The sequence below is a fragment of the Camelus bactrianus genome, chromosome 32, assembly GCF_048773025.1.
Source record: "Camelus bactrianus isolate YW-2024 breed Bactrian camel chromosome 32, ASM4877302v1, whole genome shotgun sequence".
In the NCBI taxonomy this organism is placed as follows: Eukaryota; Metazoa; Chordata; class Mammalia; order Artiodactyla; family Camelidae; genus Camelus; species Camelus bactrianus.
Window position 1 is genome coordinate 64,565 of NC_133570.1, and position 12,691 is coordinate 77,255.

The 12,691-nt window shown below is 42.1% G+C and overlaps 1 protein-coding gene across 5 annotated transcripts in view; it reads right to left on the reverse strand.

Annotated features, from left to right (window-relative positions):
- Positions 1-12,691, reverse strand: part of ZNF268 (zinc finger protein 268) — a 30,291-nt gene extending 17,600 nt beyond the window's left edge. The window contains exons 1-3 of one of the 5 annotated variants that reach the window (XM_074356684.1): positions 12,463-12,682; positions 11,990-12,071; positions 7,291-7,491 (exon numbers count right to left, since the gene is read on the reverse strand). In XM_074356684.1, coding sequence (XP_074212785.1) covers positions 7,291-7,491; positions 11,990-12,022 — 234 coding nt within the window. In that variant the 5' untranslated portion in view covers positions 12,023-12,071; positions 12,463-12,682. Of the gene's footprint in view, positions 1-7,290; positions 7,492-11,989; positions 12,072-12,462 lie in introns of all 5 variants that reach the window. The other 4 variants (XM_074356682.1, XM_074356681.1, XM_074356685.1 and 1 more) reach the window with 4 other exon arrangements.

Sequence of the window (12,691 nt, forward strand, 5' to 3'; positions counted from 1 at the left end):
TGCTTGGATACCGTTCTATAAATCTGTCTCATCCTTTAAAAAAATAAAAATGAAAAAGGACACTAGAGAATACCTTGAAGCTGCCTAAAGAAACATCTAATAAAGGTAACATCTGGGCAATAATTAATGGTAGTTATTATTTTAATTTTGATTTGTAACTCTACATTTTCTTTTCTACATAATTAGAAAAGACCAATGCTTTTGAAATAACTATTGTTTTATGTTTCGGAGCACACAACGTATAAAGATGTAATTGTGTGACATCAACAACCAAAAGGGGTGGGGCAGAGCCCCAAAGGAGCATACTGTCTGCATGTTTTTGGAGTTAAGCTGGTATAAATTCAAGTCAGAATGCTATAACTTTAGGAAGTTAAATATACTCCTATGGCAACCACAAAGAAAATAGTTATAAAACTTACATGAAAGCAAATGAAAAAGGAATTTAGATATTCCACTACAATAATTCAACTAATCACAAAAGACAGTAATGCAGGAATTGAATGACCAAAATGCTATAAGGTATATAAAAAGCAAAGAGCAAACGACAGAAATAAACCTCTCCTTATGAGTAATTACAATAACTGTAAATCAGCTAAACTCTGCAGTGAAAAGACAGTTTGGAAGAATGGATTAAAAAACATGACCCAATATATGCTGTCTACAAGAAACTCATTTTAGACCCAAAGACACAAAAAGACTGGAAATGAAAGGATGAACAGAGACATTCCATGCAAGCAGTAACCAAAAGAGAGCAGGGGTGGCCACACTAACATCAGACAAATCAAAAGAGATTATAAGAGACAAAGAAGGAAATGACAGGTTATTACATTTTAATACAGCAAGAAGACTGACAATTACAAATAGTTATACCTAATAATAGATTGTAAAAATACATGAAGCAAAATCTGACAGAACTGAAGGAAGAAATAGTTTTATAATAATAACAGGAAACTTCAATATTCCACTCTCAAACATGGATGGAACAATCAGACAGAAAATAAGGAAACAATTTAAATAAACTCATTAGTTCTAACAGACATATACAGAAAACTCTAACCAACAACATACACATTCTTCTCAAGTACAATGAAATATTTTCCAGGACAGACCGTAATGTTAGGCCACAAATTAAGTCTCAACAGATGTAAAAGATAAATATTATACAAAGTATCTTCCCTGGCCACAAAGGATTAAGTTAAGCATCACTAAAAAAGTGGGGGAAAAGGAAAATACACAAACTTTAAAAAAAAAATTAAACAACACAGTCTTAACCAACAGATCAAAGAAATCAAAATGGAAATTAGTAAACACTTGGACATGAATGAAAACAAAACAGAACAAAACTGATGGGATGCTGCAAAAGCAGTGCTGAGGAGAAAGCTTACAGTTATAAATAATTGTATTTAAAACAAGAGACATCTCAAATCAACAATCTAACTCTACAAGTTAAGGAAATGGAAAAAAACAAACTAAACACAAAAATAGCAACAGAAAGGAAATAATATAGATTAGACACAGATAAACAAAATAGAGACTAGAAAAATAGGGAAAAAAATCAATGAAACCAAAGCTTAGTTCTTTAAAGAGATCTACAAAATTGATAAACCTTCAGATAGATGGACTAAGAAAAAAAGAGAAGATCTGAATTACTAAAATCAGAAACAACAGTGGGGAAATTAGTAATGATTAGTTCAGACTCAAAAATGATTATCTAAAAGGACTATGAAAAACTGTGTGCCAAGAAACTGGATAACCTAGTTGAAATGGGTAAATTCCATTTGCCTTTCAATCAACATTACATCACAAAGAAACAGAAAATTTGAAAGGAACTATAACTAGGAGATTGAGTCTGTAGTAAAAAAAATTTCCCAAAAATAGAAAAGCCAAGGCTTCACTGGTGAATTTTATCAAACATTTAAAGAAGTACTAACACTGGTCTTTCTCAAGTTTTTACAAAAAACTAAAGAGGAGGGAACACTTCCTAATTCATTCTGTAAGACCAGGATTACCCTGATACCAAAGCCAGACAAGGATACTGCAAGGAAACTACTAAAGACTAGTACTCCTTATGAAATAGATACGAAAATCCTCAATACAGCAACAACACATCAAATTCAGCAGCTTATTAAGAAGATTACACACCATGACCAATGGGATTTATTCCTGGAATGCAAGGATGGCTCAACATTTGAAAATCCCTCCGTGTAATACACCACATTAACAGAATGAAGTTAAAAAAAAAAATGACCATCTCAATTAATGCAAAGAAAAAGCATTTGACAGATTTGAGCAACTTTTCATGATAAAAACACTCAATAAAGTAGGGATAGAAGGAAAGTATGTCTAGATAATAAAAACTCAGTGAATAGCATTCTCAATGGTGAAAGACTGAAAACTTTTCCTCAAAGATTAGGAACAAGGCAAGGATGCCTGCTTTTACCATTTCTATTCAACATAGTGCTGGAAATTATAGCCAGAGCAATTGGACAAGAAGAAATAAAAGGCATCCAGCTTAGGAAACACGGAGTAAAATTCTCTCTGTTCATGGACAAAATGATCCTATTGTAGAAAACCTTAAAGATATATATATATATATATATAGATATAGATATATATATATATATATAAAGCCAGTTACAACAAACGAATTCAGCAAACAGCAGGATTCAAAGTCAACAGACCAAAATCAGTTCCATTTCTATACACTAATAATAATCTGAAAAGCAAATTATGAAAACAATTCCATTTAAAACTGCATCACAAAGTAGTAACTTAACCATGTAGTTAAATGACTTGTAGAATGAAAACTAAAAATAGTACTAAGTGAAATTAAAGAGACATAAATAAACATAAATGTTATTTTCCTTACTAACATGTCAATACTACCCAAAATGATCTACAAACTCAATGCAGTCCCTAATAAAATTCCAATGATGTTTTCTGTGATGCATAGAAACTAAAATACATATGAAAGCTTAAGGGACCCTGAAGAGCCTAAAGAATCTTGAAAAAGGGATTTCCGGTCAAGATGATGGAGAGGTAGGACCACGAGCTTGCCTCTCCTCGCAACTACAACAAAACCAGAACTGAATGCTAAACAACCATCGAAAAAAGACTGGAACCTAGCAAAAAAAATCTTTTGCAACTGGAAACATGAAGAGGGAATCATGGCAGGACAGTAGGAGGGGGGTGCTCACAATATAATCGGGCCCCATACCTCTCGGGTGGGCGACCCACAAGCTGAAGGTTTGTTAAGTCGCAGAGGCCCTCCCACAGGAGCGAGAGCTCTAAGCCCCACATCAGGCTCCCCAGCTCGGGTCCCAGCATTGGGAAGAGGAGACCCCAGGACATCTGGTTTTGAAGGCCAGGGGTATACAGAGAACCAAAACTCAACCAAAAAAGCCAACCTATTCAAAAGTGGTCAGAGGACCAGAATAGACATTTCTCCAAAGAAGATACACAAGTGGCCAATAAGCACGTGAAGATGCTGAACATCACTAATCATAAGGGAAATGCAAATCAAAACTATAATGAGCTTTCCACCTCACACCAGTTAGGCTGAAAATCACAAGGGTTGGCGAGGATATGGAGTAAGTAGCACACTTGTGCATTGTTGGTGGGGATACAACACGGTGTAGTTGCTATGGAAAACAGCATGGTGGCTCCTCAAAAAATAAAAAATTAGAATTACCATGTGGTCGAGCAATTCCACTTCTGGGTATATCCCCAAAGGAAGTGGGGTCTTAAAGAGATATCTGTACATCCACATTCACAGAAGCAGCATTATTATTCACAGTAGCTAAAACACAGAGGCAATCTAAGTGTCCATCGATGGATGAATGGATAAGCAAACGGTGGTAGATACATACAACGAATCAGTGTTCAGCCTTAAAAAGGAAGTCCTGCAATGTGCTATAACATGCATTAACCCTGTGGACATTATGTCAAATAATAAGCCAGCCACAAAAAGACAACTACTGTATGAGTCCACTTACATGAACTATCTAGAGTAGTCAAAATCCTAGAGACAGAAAGTAGGATGGTGGTTACAGGGGCGGGGAGTGGGAACGTGAAAACTGGGAGTTATTGTTTAATGGGTACAGAGCTTCAGTTTTACAAGAGGAGGAGTGCTGTGGAGATGGGTGGTGGTTATGACTGCCAACTTCATGAATGTATTTAAACCCACTGAACTGTTACTTAAAATGGTGCAGATGAGAAAAGAAAATACAAGTGCAGAACATGAATGCATAAAACTACAAACAGTGGTTTAAAAAAATCAAAGATCTAAAAAAGTGGAAAGGTACAGAGTGTTTGTGGATTGGAAAACTCAGTATTGCTAAGATGTAAATTCTCCCTAATTCGCTTCATAGATTCGATGAAATTCCAATCAAAGTCCTTACAAGCTTTTTTTTTTTTTTTGTAGCTATCCACAAGCTCTTCTATAATTAATATGGAAAAGCAAAAAACCGGAGTAGCCAAAACAATTCTGAAGAACAAAGGTACCACACCCCCACTAGCGCACTCTAAGACTTCCTACACAATCCAGGTGGGGGTACTGGTGAAAGATTAGACACAACGATCAAAAGAACACAAGAGAGAGCCTAGAAATAGACCCACATAAACACTGTCTCTTGAATTTCTTTTTTTTCCCCTACAAAGACACCAGCAATTCAAATGGAGAAAGGATAATCTTTTCAACAAATGGTGCTGGCACACCACAGACTTGCACATCCAAAGGCAAAAAAGTGAACCTCAACACATACCCCACACCTGATACAAAAATTAACTAAAAATGGGTCACAGACTTAAATGCAAAGCTAAAACTATAAAAGTTTCAGAGGAAGGTTTCTTTTTTTAATTTGAGCACTTAGGTTTGGGCAGTGAGATTTTAGATACAAAACCAAAAGCAAAACCCATTTTAGAAAATTCAAATCTTGGTAAGCCACAAAGTTGTTGAATAAAAGCAGATTATTTTAAGACTTTTTTAAAAATTTAAGAAAATAAACATTATCAAAGGTAAAATATTTTGCCCTGTGGAAGTTGGTATTACGGAAATGAAAAGACAAACTAGAGACGGGGAGAAAATATTTACAAATCACATTTTTTATGAGGGACTGAAATCTAGGATAACAAAGAACTCTTGATCAGTAACAAGAAAACCACCTAGCTGAAAAATGGGGGAAAGCTCTGGGCAGATATTTCACCAAAGATCCACAGAGAATAAAACACATGTGAAAAGATAATCAGTAACACTAGCTGTCCATTAGGGAAAAGCAACTGAAAACCACAATGAAACAGCACCTCACATCTATTAGATTAGGCAAAATTTTTAACAACCTGATGCTCCCCAGCACTGGTCAGGGCAAGGAACAACAGGGGTTCTCACTCTCTGCTGGCGGGAATGCACAACTGCACAGCCACATTGGAGGATGGTTTTTCACAAACCTAACCATAGTATCGCCATGTAACCCAGCAATCCTGCTCCTGGGTACTTAACCAACTGCTCTGAGAACACATGTCTACGCAAGGACCCACATGTGACTGCTGACAGCTTTCAAAATCACCCAGAACTAGAAGTATGTGGATAGCAAGACTCATTACCAAATAAGGACAGTGTGACGTTGGCCTAAGGACAGAAGAGGAGGAAATGGAACAGAATAAAGAATTCTGAAACCAAACCATAAGTATGGTTTATGGACACCTGACGTATGACACGGTGGCACTGCAGAGTCACAGGCAGAGGTCAACCACTTCAGTGAGACTGGGGCAGTTAGACAACTTTATGAAAAAAGTAAATCTGGACGCTTAAATCACCAAAAAAAAAAAAAATTAATTCTAGATGTCTGTGAACCTAAATATGAATGGTAAATGTGAACAAAGAAAAATTTCTTCATAAGCACTGAGTGAGAAAAGAGTTCTTAGAAAAAGCACTAATAATAAAAGCAAAAAAATGTGTAAACCGAATAAAGTTAAAATGAGAAATAGCTGTTCATCAAAAGACAGCACTGGAAGGGAGGGTAGAGCGTGTGCTTAGCGTGTGCTTTGCATGCATGAGGTCCTGCGTTCAATCTCCAGTCCATCCATTAAAAATAAAATAAATAAATATAAATAAGTAAACCTAATTACCACCCCCCCAAAAAAGATGAAAAAAAACCCCAGCATTTATAGAATGAAAAGGCAAGACAGGAAAAAAAAAACCCAACTTGTAAGGAAATACTGAACAAGAGTTAGTGCTATGCATCGTGAAGTATTTAGAGGGAGGCATGCTGATGTCTGAAATATAAGAAATGCACCAAAAATCAGGTGGGTTAATAGATGCACAGATGGACGGAAAGATGGAACACGCGATAAAGCAAGTATGTAGTAAGACGTTAAAGGTGATGAGTATACAGATGGTCACTGTAAAGTCCTTCAACTGTGGCATGTTTGAAAACTGTCCTAACAAAATACTGGATGTAAGGGAAGCACCTCACATAAAATTTGAATATGGATCTGATACCGAGCTTGCTTTAAACGTCAACGTGCATGAAGCACTGAATCCTGCTGAAATGTGGGGTCTGATATGACAGGACTGAGGTGGGGCCTGAAATTCAGCATTACTAATAAGCTTCCAGAATATGAAGACCTCCTTTAAATCAGTAAGACAGAAAACATCCACAAAAGGTAACAAAATGTCCAAAAACCGCAAGAAAAGAGAGTCCACCTCTTTAGCCAGCAGGGAATGCGAAGCAAAGCCGTACGGGGTCCCACCACGCCAGGATGGCTCAAATGGAAAAGAACAACAATTGAGAGTCAGAGGAGTCAGGGGAGGGTGAGACTCAGCAGTAGAGCACATGCCTAGCACGCATGAGGTCCTGGGTTCCATCCTCAGTACCTCCACTAAAAAAATATAATGAGTAAATAAATAAACCTAATTACCCCCTCCCCCCCCAAAAAAAATGCAGAGGAAAAAAAGCAGAAATAAAAAAAAAAGTCGGCGCAGACTGTGAGGCAAGTGCAGGATAAGCTGGGGAGTCTACGAGGATGAGAAATAAAAGCAGTATAGCAGGACACACACATACACAGAAACGCATGCACAGCAAAAACAGTATACATTTTGTAAACAAAACAATATCCATTAAAAGAGTAATTCTGGGGAGTGGAGAAGCAGCTGAAAATTGAGTCTGGGGAAACCAGGAAACAGATCTCACAAGATCCGAAGTTAATTTAACTCTCCCACCTAAGAATCCCCAGCCCTCTCCCCACCAAAAAAAGGCACAGACAAGATGTGGAAAGAAAAAAGCAGCTCACCCAAGAATCGCTGGTTTTCGGCTGGTCTTGAGAAACACACAGCCACTTGAGGAGCTGCTCTGTCCTGGGACTCTGGCGCCTCTGCCGGGCTCCTCCAGGGACGGGCCTCTGGTCAGGGGTCCCAGGACCCAGGATGGATTCCTTGCCTTGGAGCTTTCTAATCCCACGGCACGGACTGTCTCGTTCCTGGAGAGGTGGGACCTGTGGACCCAAGAGCAAGCTCACTTTAGCAAACACATTTCGTCTGGGCCCCAGCCTTGGTTCCCTTTGTGGGTGAACATACTCGCACGAGGCTGGGCTGGGGGTTCTGCAGACTGTGGTCAGTGCTGCTGAGGGGCAGAAGTGAGGGTGAAGGGAAACAGGGGACCCATCACACAGACAAGTCCCCCCCTCCCAGACTCTGCACAGGGCCCCAGAAGTCCCGAAAGTGCAGCAGCCCCCCTGAGCTTTCAACAACTTCAGGCAGCAAACAGCCCTCCTGTCGGCAGGAGACCACAAGGAACAGCTTTTGAATGAGACAGTCAGTCTGCGTTCCAGCAGGTTGCTTCTCTCGATAGTTGACATCCAAGAACAATTCACTTCACCTCTGAGCCTTTTCATTGCTAACACGATGAGAGCTGGAGGAGAGCAGGGCATCAGGGTCGTTTTTGAATCTCCCAATAAAAACAGAAGAGGCCTCCAAGAAGAGGAAAAGAAAAAGCCCAGAGATGGACACAAACAGACAAACGGACCCAGGTGGCAGATCTCCAGCACACTGCAGGTCCCCCAAGTCACCACTAAGTAGGCACCCCCGACAGGAGGGCGCCTCCCGAGGGGAACCTGAGCCCGTCAGCCCAGAGCTGCAAGTGACTAAGAGAAGTGTCCCCAAAGGTGCTAAGGGCACTAAGGGTGCTGGGTCCCCGAGGAACACGAAGGTCGGAGGAACGATGGGTCTTCACTGTGAGGGAGAGCCGCCGGGAGGGGAGGGAAACTGCTCAGCACAGGAGCAAGAAAGGAGATCCGGGCAGAGAGGGAGACGAGAGAATGGCGATTCGGAGAACGTGGGAAAGGAGAGAAAGGGAGGAGACAGAAGTACGAGTTGGTCAGAGGGAAGGGTCCAGAGGAAGCTCGTTCCATAAACCATTTTAACAACAAAATACACAAAGTACAAACGGGAGAGACACAAGGAAGACGAGGCACACTGGACTCTAAGGGACATGGGGTCAGAGGCAGAAAAAGGCTTCCTTATGAGGCTTAGCATAGAGTCAGGTTGGGGGCGTGTGTACATGTATGTCTGCTTCTGTTTACAGAAGAATCCCTGAGAAGATGAACCAGGAACTGAAAAACGGTCACCTCCAGGGGAGGGAAGAACAGAGAAGGAGGGACAGAGGCTTGTCTGAAGGCATCGTTTACATTTTCTACTTTTAAATCACCTAAATATTTCACATGACCCAAAAGGAGGCAGGCAATCCCTGAAGTTGAAAATAAATGTCAACAGATACATTTGTTTTTCCGACTGGAAACAAAACTACAAGAGACAATACTTTTTTTTAACTGATCTTAATGTGTGGTATTTAACTGTATTCTTCGGATAAAATGAGCTACAAAGACATACTGAACTTTACCTAGTCTCCCTGTTAGCAGTAAAAAAAAAAAAAAAAAAAGACAAACTGTTACTTTAAAACCATTGCATGTATGCTATAGGACATGACAGTTACGTTACCGTTATTAAGGACCAAGGTATCTAGCACATGATGGAGAGATGCAAGGGGAAACCTCGTGCATGGCTGGTGGGAATGTAAACCGGCAGCTCCTCAAATTCTTAAACCCAGAATTACTGAATTACCCAGCAATCCCACCCCTAGGTATCTGCTCAGGAGAATTAAAAACCTACGTCCACAGAAACATTTACACAGAAATGTTTGTAACAGCATTATTCATCATAGCCAAAAACTGGGAACAGCCCAAACATCTCTGAATGGCGGAATGGATAAACAAAACATGGTCTCTACCAACAAAGGTACCCTATGTAGCCATAAAAAGGAATGAGGTACTGAAAAATGCTACTAGGTGATGAACGTTTGTAGTATAACTGCCTCACAATGAGCTGTTTTTGACTGTAATGCAAGTGCCTGACTGTACAGAAAGCCTCTGATGTCAAGGACATCTGTCTTGGATGCACACAGCTGCTACACAACTTGAGGAAGAGCCCAGCCACCCCACCCTGAGGATCCATCGGAGGCAGTCCAGGGGCCAAAAATCGCTTGCTTGAGTGACCCCACTCTCCCCTTCCTATGTCTTAATTCTCACCTTATATTTTAAATTCACCAATAATGAACCTGCAACCCCTCAATCCGACCCCAATAAAGCAGAACCCCAGATCCCCTTCTCATTCATCCTCTCTCTCTCTCCTCCTCTTTCTCTCTCAAACCTATCAGTCATCACATTAATCATAACAAAATGCTCCAGTTATGAAACCGACAAAGGCTTGATCTCCAGAATATATAAGCAGCTCATACGACTTAGTAAGAAACAACCAAACATCCCAATCCAAAAATGGGCAAAAGACCTAAACAAGCAATTCTCCAAGGAAGAAATACAAATGATCAATAGGCAAATGAAAAAATGCTCAATATCACTAATTATCAGAGAAATGCAAATCAAAACTACAATGAGGTATCACCTCACACCAGTCAGAATGGTCATCATTCAAAAGTCCACAAATGACAAATGCTGGAGAGGCTGTGGAGAAAAGGGAACCCTCCTACACTGCTGGTGGGAATGCAGTTTGGTGCAGCCACTGTGGAAAACAGTATGGAGATTCTTCAAAAGACTAGGAATAGACTTACCATATGACCCAGGAATCCCGCTCCTGGGCATATATCCAGAAGGAACCCTACTTCAAAATGACACCTACACCCCAATGTTTATAGCAGCACTATTTACAACAGCCAAGACACATAAACAGCCTAAATGTCCATCAACAGACAACTGGATAAAGAAGATGTGGTATATTTATGCAATGAAATACTACTCAGCCATAAAAACCGACAACATAACGCCATTTGCAGCAACGTGGATGTTCCTGCAGAATGTCATTCTAAGTGAAGTAAGCCAGAAAGAGAAAGAAAAATACCATATGAGATCGCTCATATGTAGACTCTAAAAAAATAAATAAATAAATAAATACATACATACATACAAAACAGAAACAGACTCATAGACATAGAATACAAACTTGTGGTTGCCAAAGGGGCGGGGGGTGGGAAGGGAGACTGGGATTTCAAAATGTAGAATGCATAAACAAGATCATACTGTATAGCACAGGGAAATATATACAAGATCTTGTGGTAGCTCACAGGGAAAAAATGTGACAATGAACATATGTATGTTCACATATAACGGAAAAATTGTGCTCTACACTGGAATTTAACACAACATTGCAAAATGACTATAACTCAATAAAAAAAAAGTTAAAAAAAAATGCTCCAGTTAAACACAAAGACTGACTGACTGATTTTTTTAAAAAAAAAAAAAAAAGCAATGGTGTGAGTTTTAAAAAACACGTCTAAAATATTAAGATCCAAAAAGGTCAAAAGCTGAAGAAAAAGACATAACCAGCAATTACTCAGAGGGAGGCTCCTACAGTTATACGAAGATAAAACAGACTCTAAGGCAAAAAAGAATCCCTGGGAGGCTGGGGAGGAGGGTGGATATAGCCCAGTGGTAGAGCGAATGCTTAGCATGCATGAGGTCCTGTACCCCAGTACCTCTGTTAAATAAATAAATGAACCTAATTACCTCCCCTCTCCCCTCCAAAAATCCTGGGAAACATGTCAATTAGTCTTTCTCCTAGAGAGAATAAGATCTAAGTTTTTAACATGATCCTCAAAGCCCTTTATGATCTGGTTTCTGCCTGTAACTCTGGCCTCATTTCTTAATACACATTCCACCACCCTCATCACCTACAAACCTCCATTCTTCTACTTTTCGGCAACCGTAGAGCGTTCAACGTTCACCAACATACTAGATCGCTTCGCTTCAAGCCCTGCAAATCTGCACGCTGCTTCCTTTTCCTAGGCTGACCTCCAGTCCCTTGTTCACCTCACTCACCTTTCAAATCTCAGCTTAAGACTCTCCTGTTAATCTCTGAAGCATTTCCTGGGGGTGTCCTACCTTCCAAAACCGACCCTGTGCTGTGTGTCCCCGCCCCCGTCCACAGTGTGCTCACAGAGGGACCCCTAAAGTGTCACTGTGCCCACCAGACCACTGCTCTCCAAAGGCAACAACTACTTATCTTTGTACCCTTAGCACCTGCCCAGGATCCAGCCAACAAAAGACAATTAACAAAATTGTTAATTAAGCAAATAAACAACTGCACAACTCCCCAAATGAGGCGCCCAAATCTGAGACACAGAAAGAAAAAATTAAGAAAATACGTGTGGAAGAAATAGGAAGATGATTACCCCTTCTTTAACTCAAAGTTCAAGGTACAAAATTGGCAGAAACGAGACTGAAGGAAGGAGCAAATTAACAGGTGGGTGACAAGAAGCATATCCGGACGGCCTAATGTCATCTAAAGGTGGCCCAGCGGCTTGGAAGCAGGGTGAGGAGAGGAAACTCCAGGCACGCTCCGACCCTACAAGAGACGCAATGAGCACATATCGGCGTCGAGGGAGTTTTTCAGACACGAGAGGAAAACCTTAAAACCCCTACTCACCCAGACGGCAGCAGTCCGGACCCGAGTGGCCATCCCCACGGCCAGCTGGGCGCGCCCTGCGGGGGGTGGCGGGACCGCACGGCTGCAGGAGGAGAGAGAACGTGAGGGCACAGGTCTCCCCGCGCCCGCGCGCCCCCGCGCCCGCGCGCCCCCGCAGGAGGGGCCCGGCACCTGCCCGTCCCACGCCTGAGCCTCCTTCCCTCAAGCAGCCGTGGGGTTCCCCGCCTCCGCCCACCAACACACACGCGATCGGGTCAGGGCGGAAGAGGGGGACCCAGACTAGTCGGCACCGTCCCGCCGCCTGGAAACTGGAGGGTCTACCGCCAGCGGCTCCTCCAGTCCCTGAGTGCGCAGCGCCGGGAACCGCAACCAGACCCGCTCGGTCCTCGCTCCTGACGTGGCGGCGCCCGTTCCGGGTGCTTCGGGGACGGCCCGCGGGGGCTACGAGGCCAGCCCAGTCCAGCTCAGCTCACCGTGACGGGAAGAGGACGCCGTCCGCCGAACGAGGCTCTCCCCGCCAGTGCCGAGCTGATGGCTGCCGCCAGCGACGCGCAGGAAATGCGTCAGTGCGACGCGAGGGCGGGGCGAACTACCACTCCCAGAAGCCTCTGCGGGCGCTCCCCCGGCGCCGGGCGGCTCCAGCCGAGCGCTGCCGGAAGGGGGCGCTGCGGCGTGAAGCGCAGGCTCCCGGGCCCCATCCTG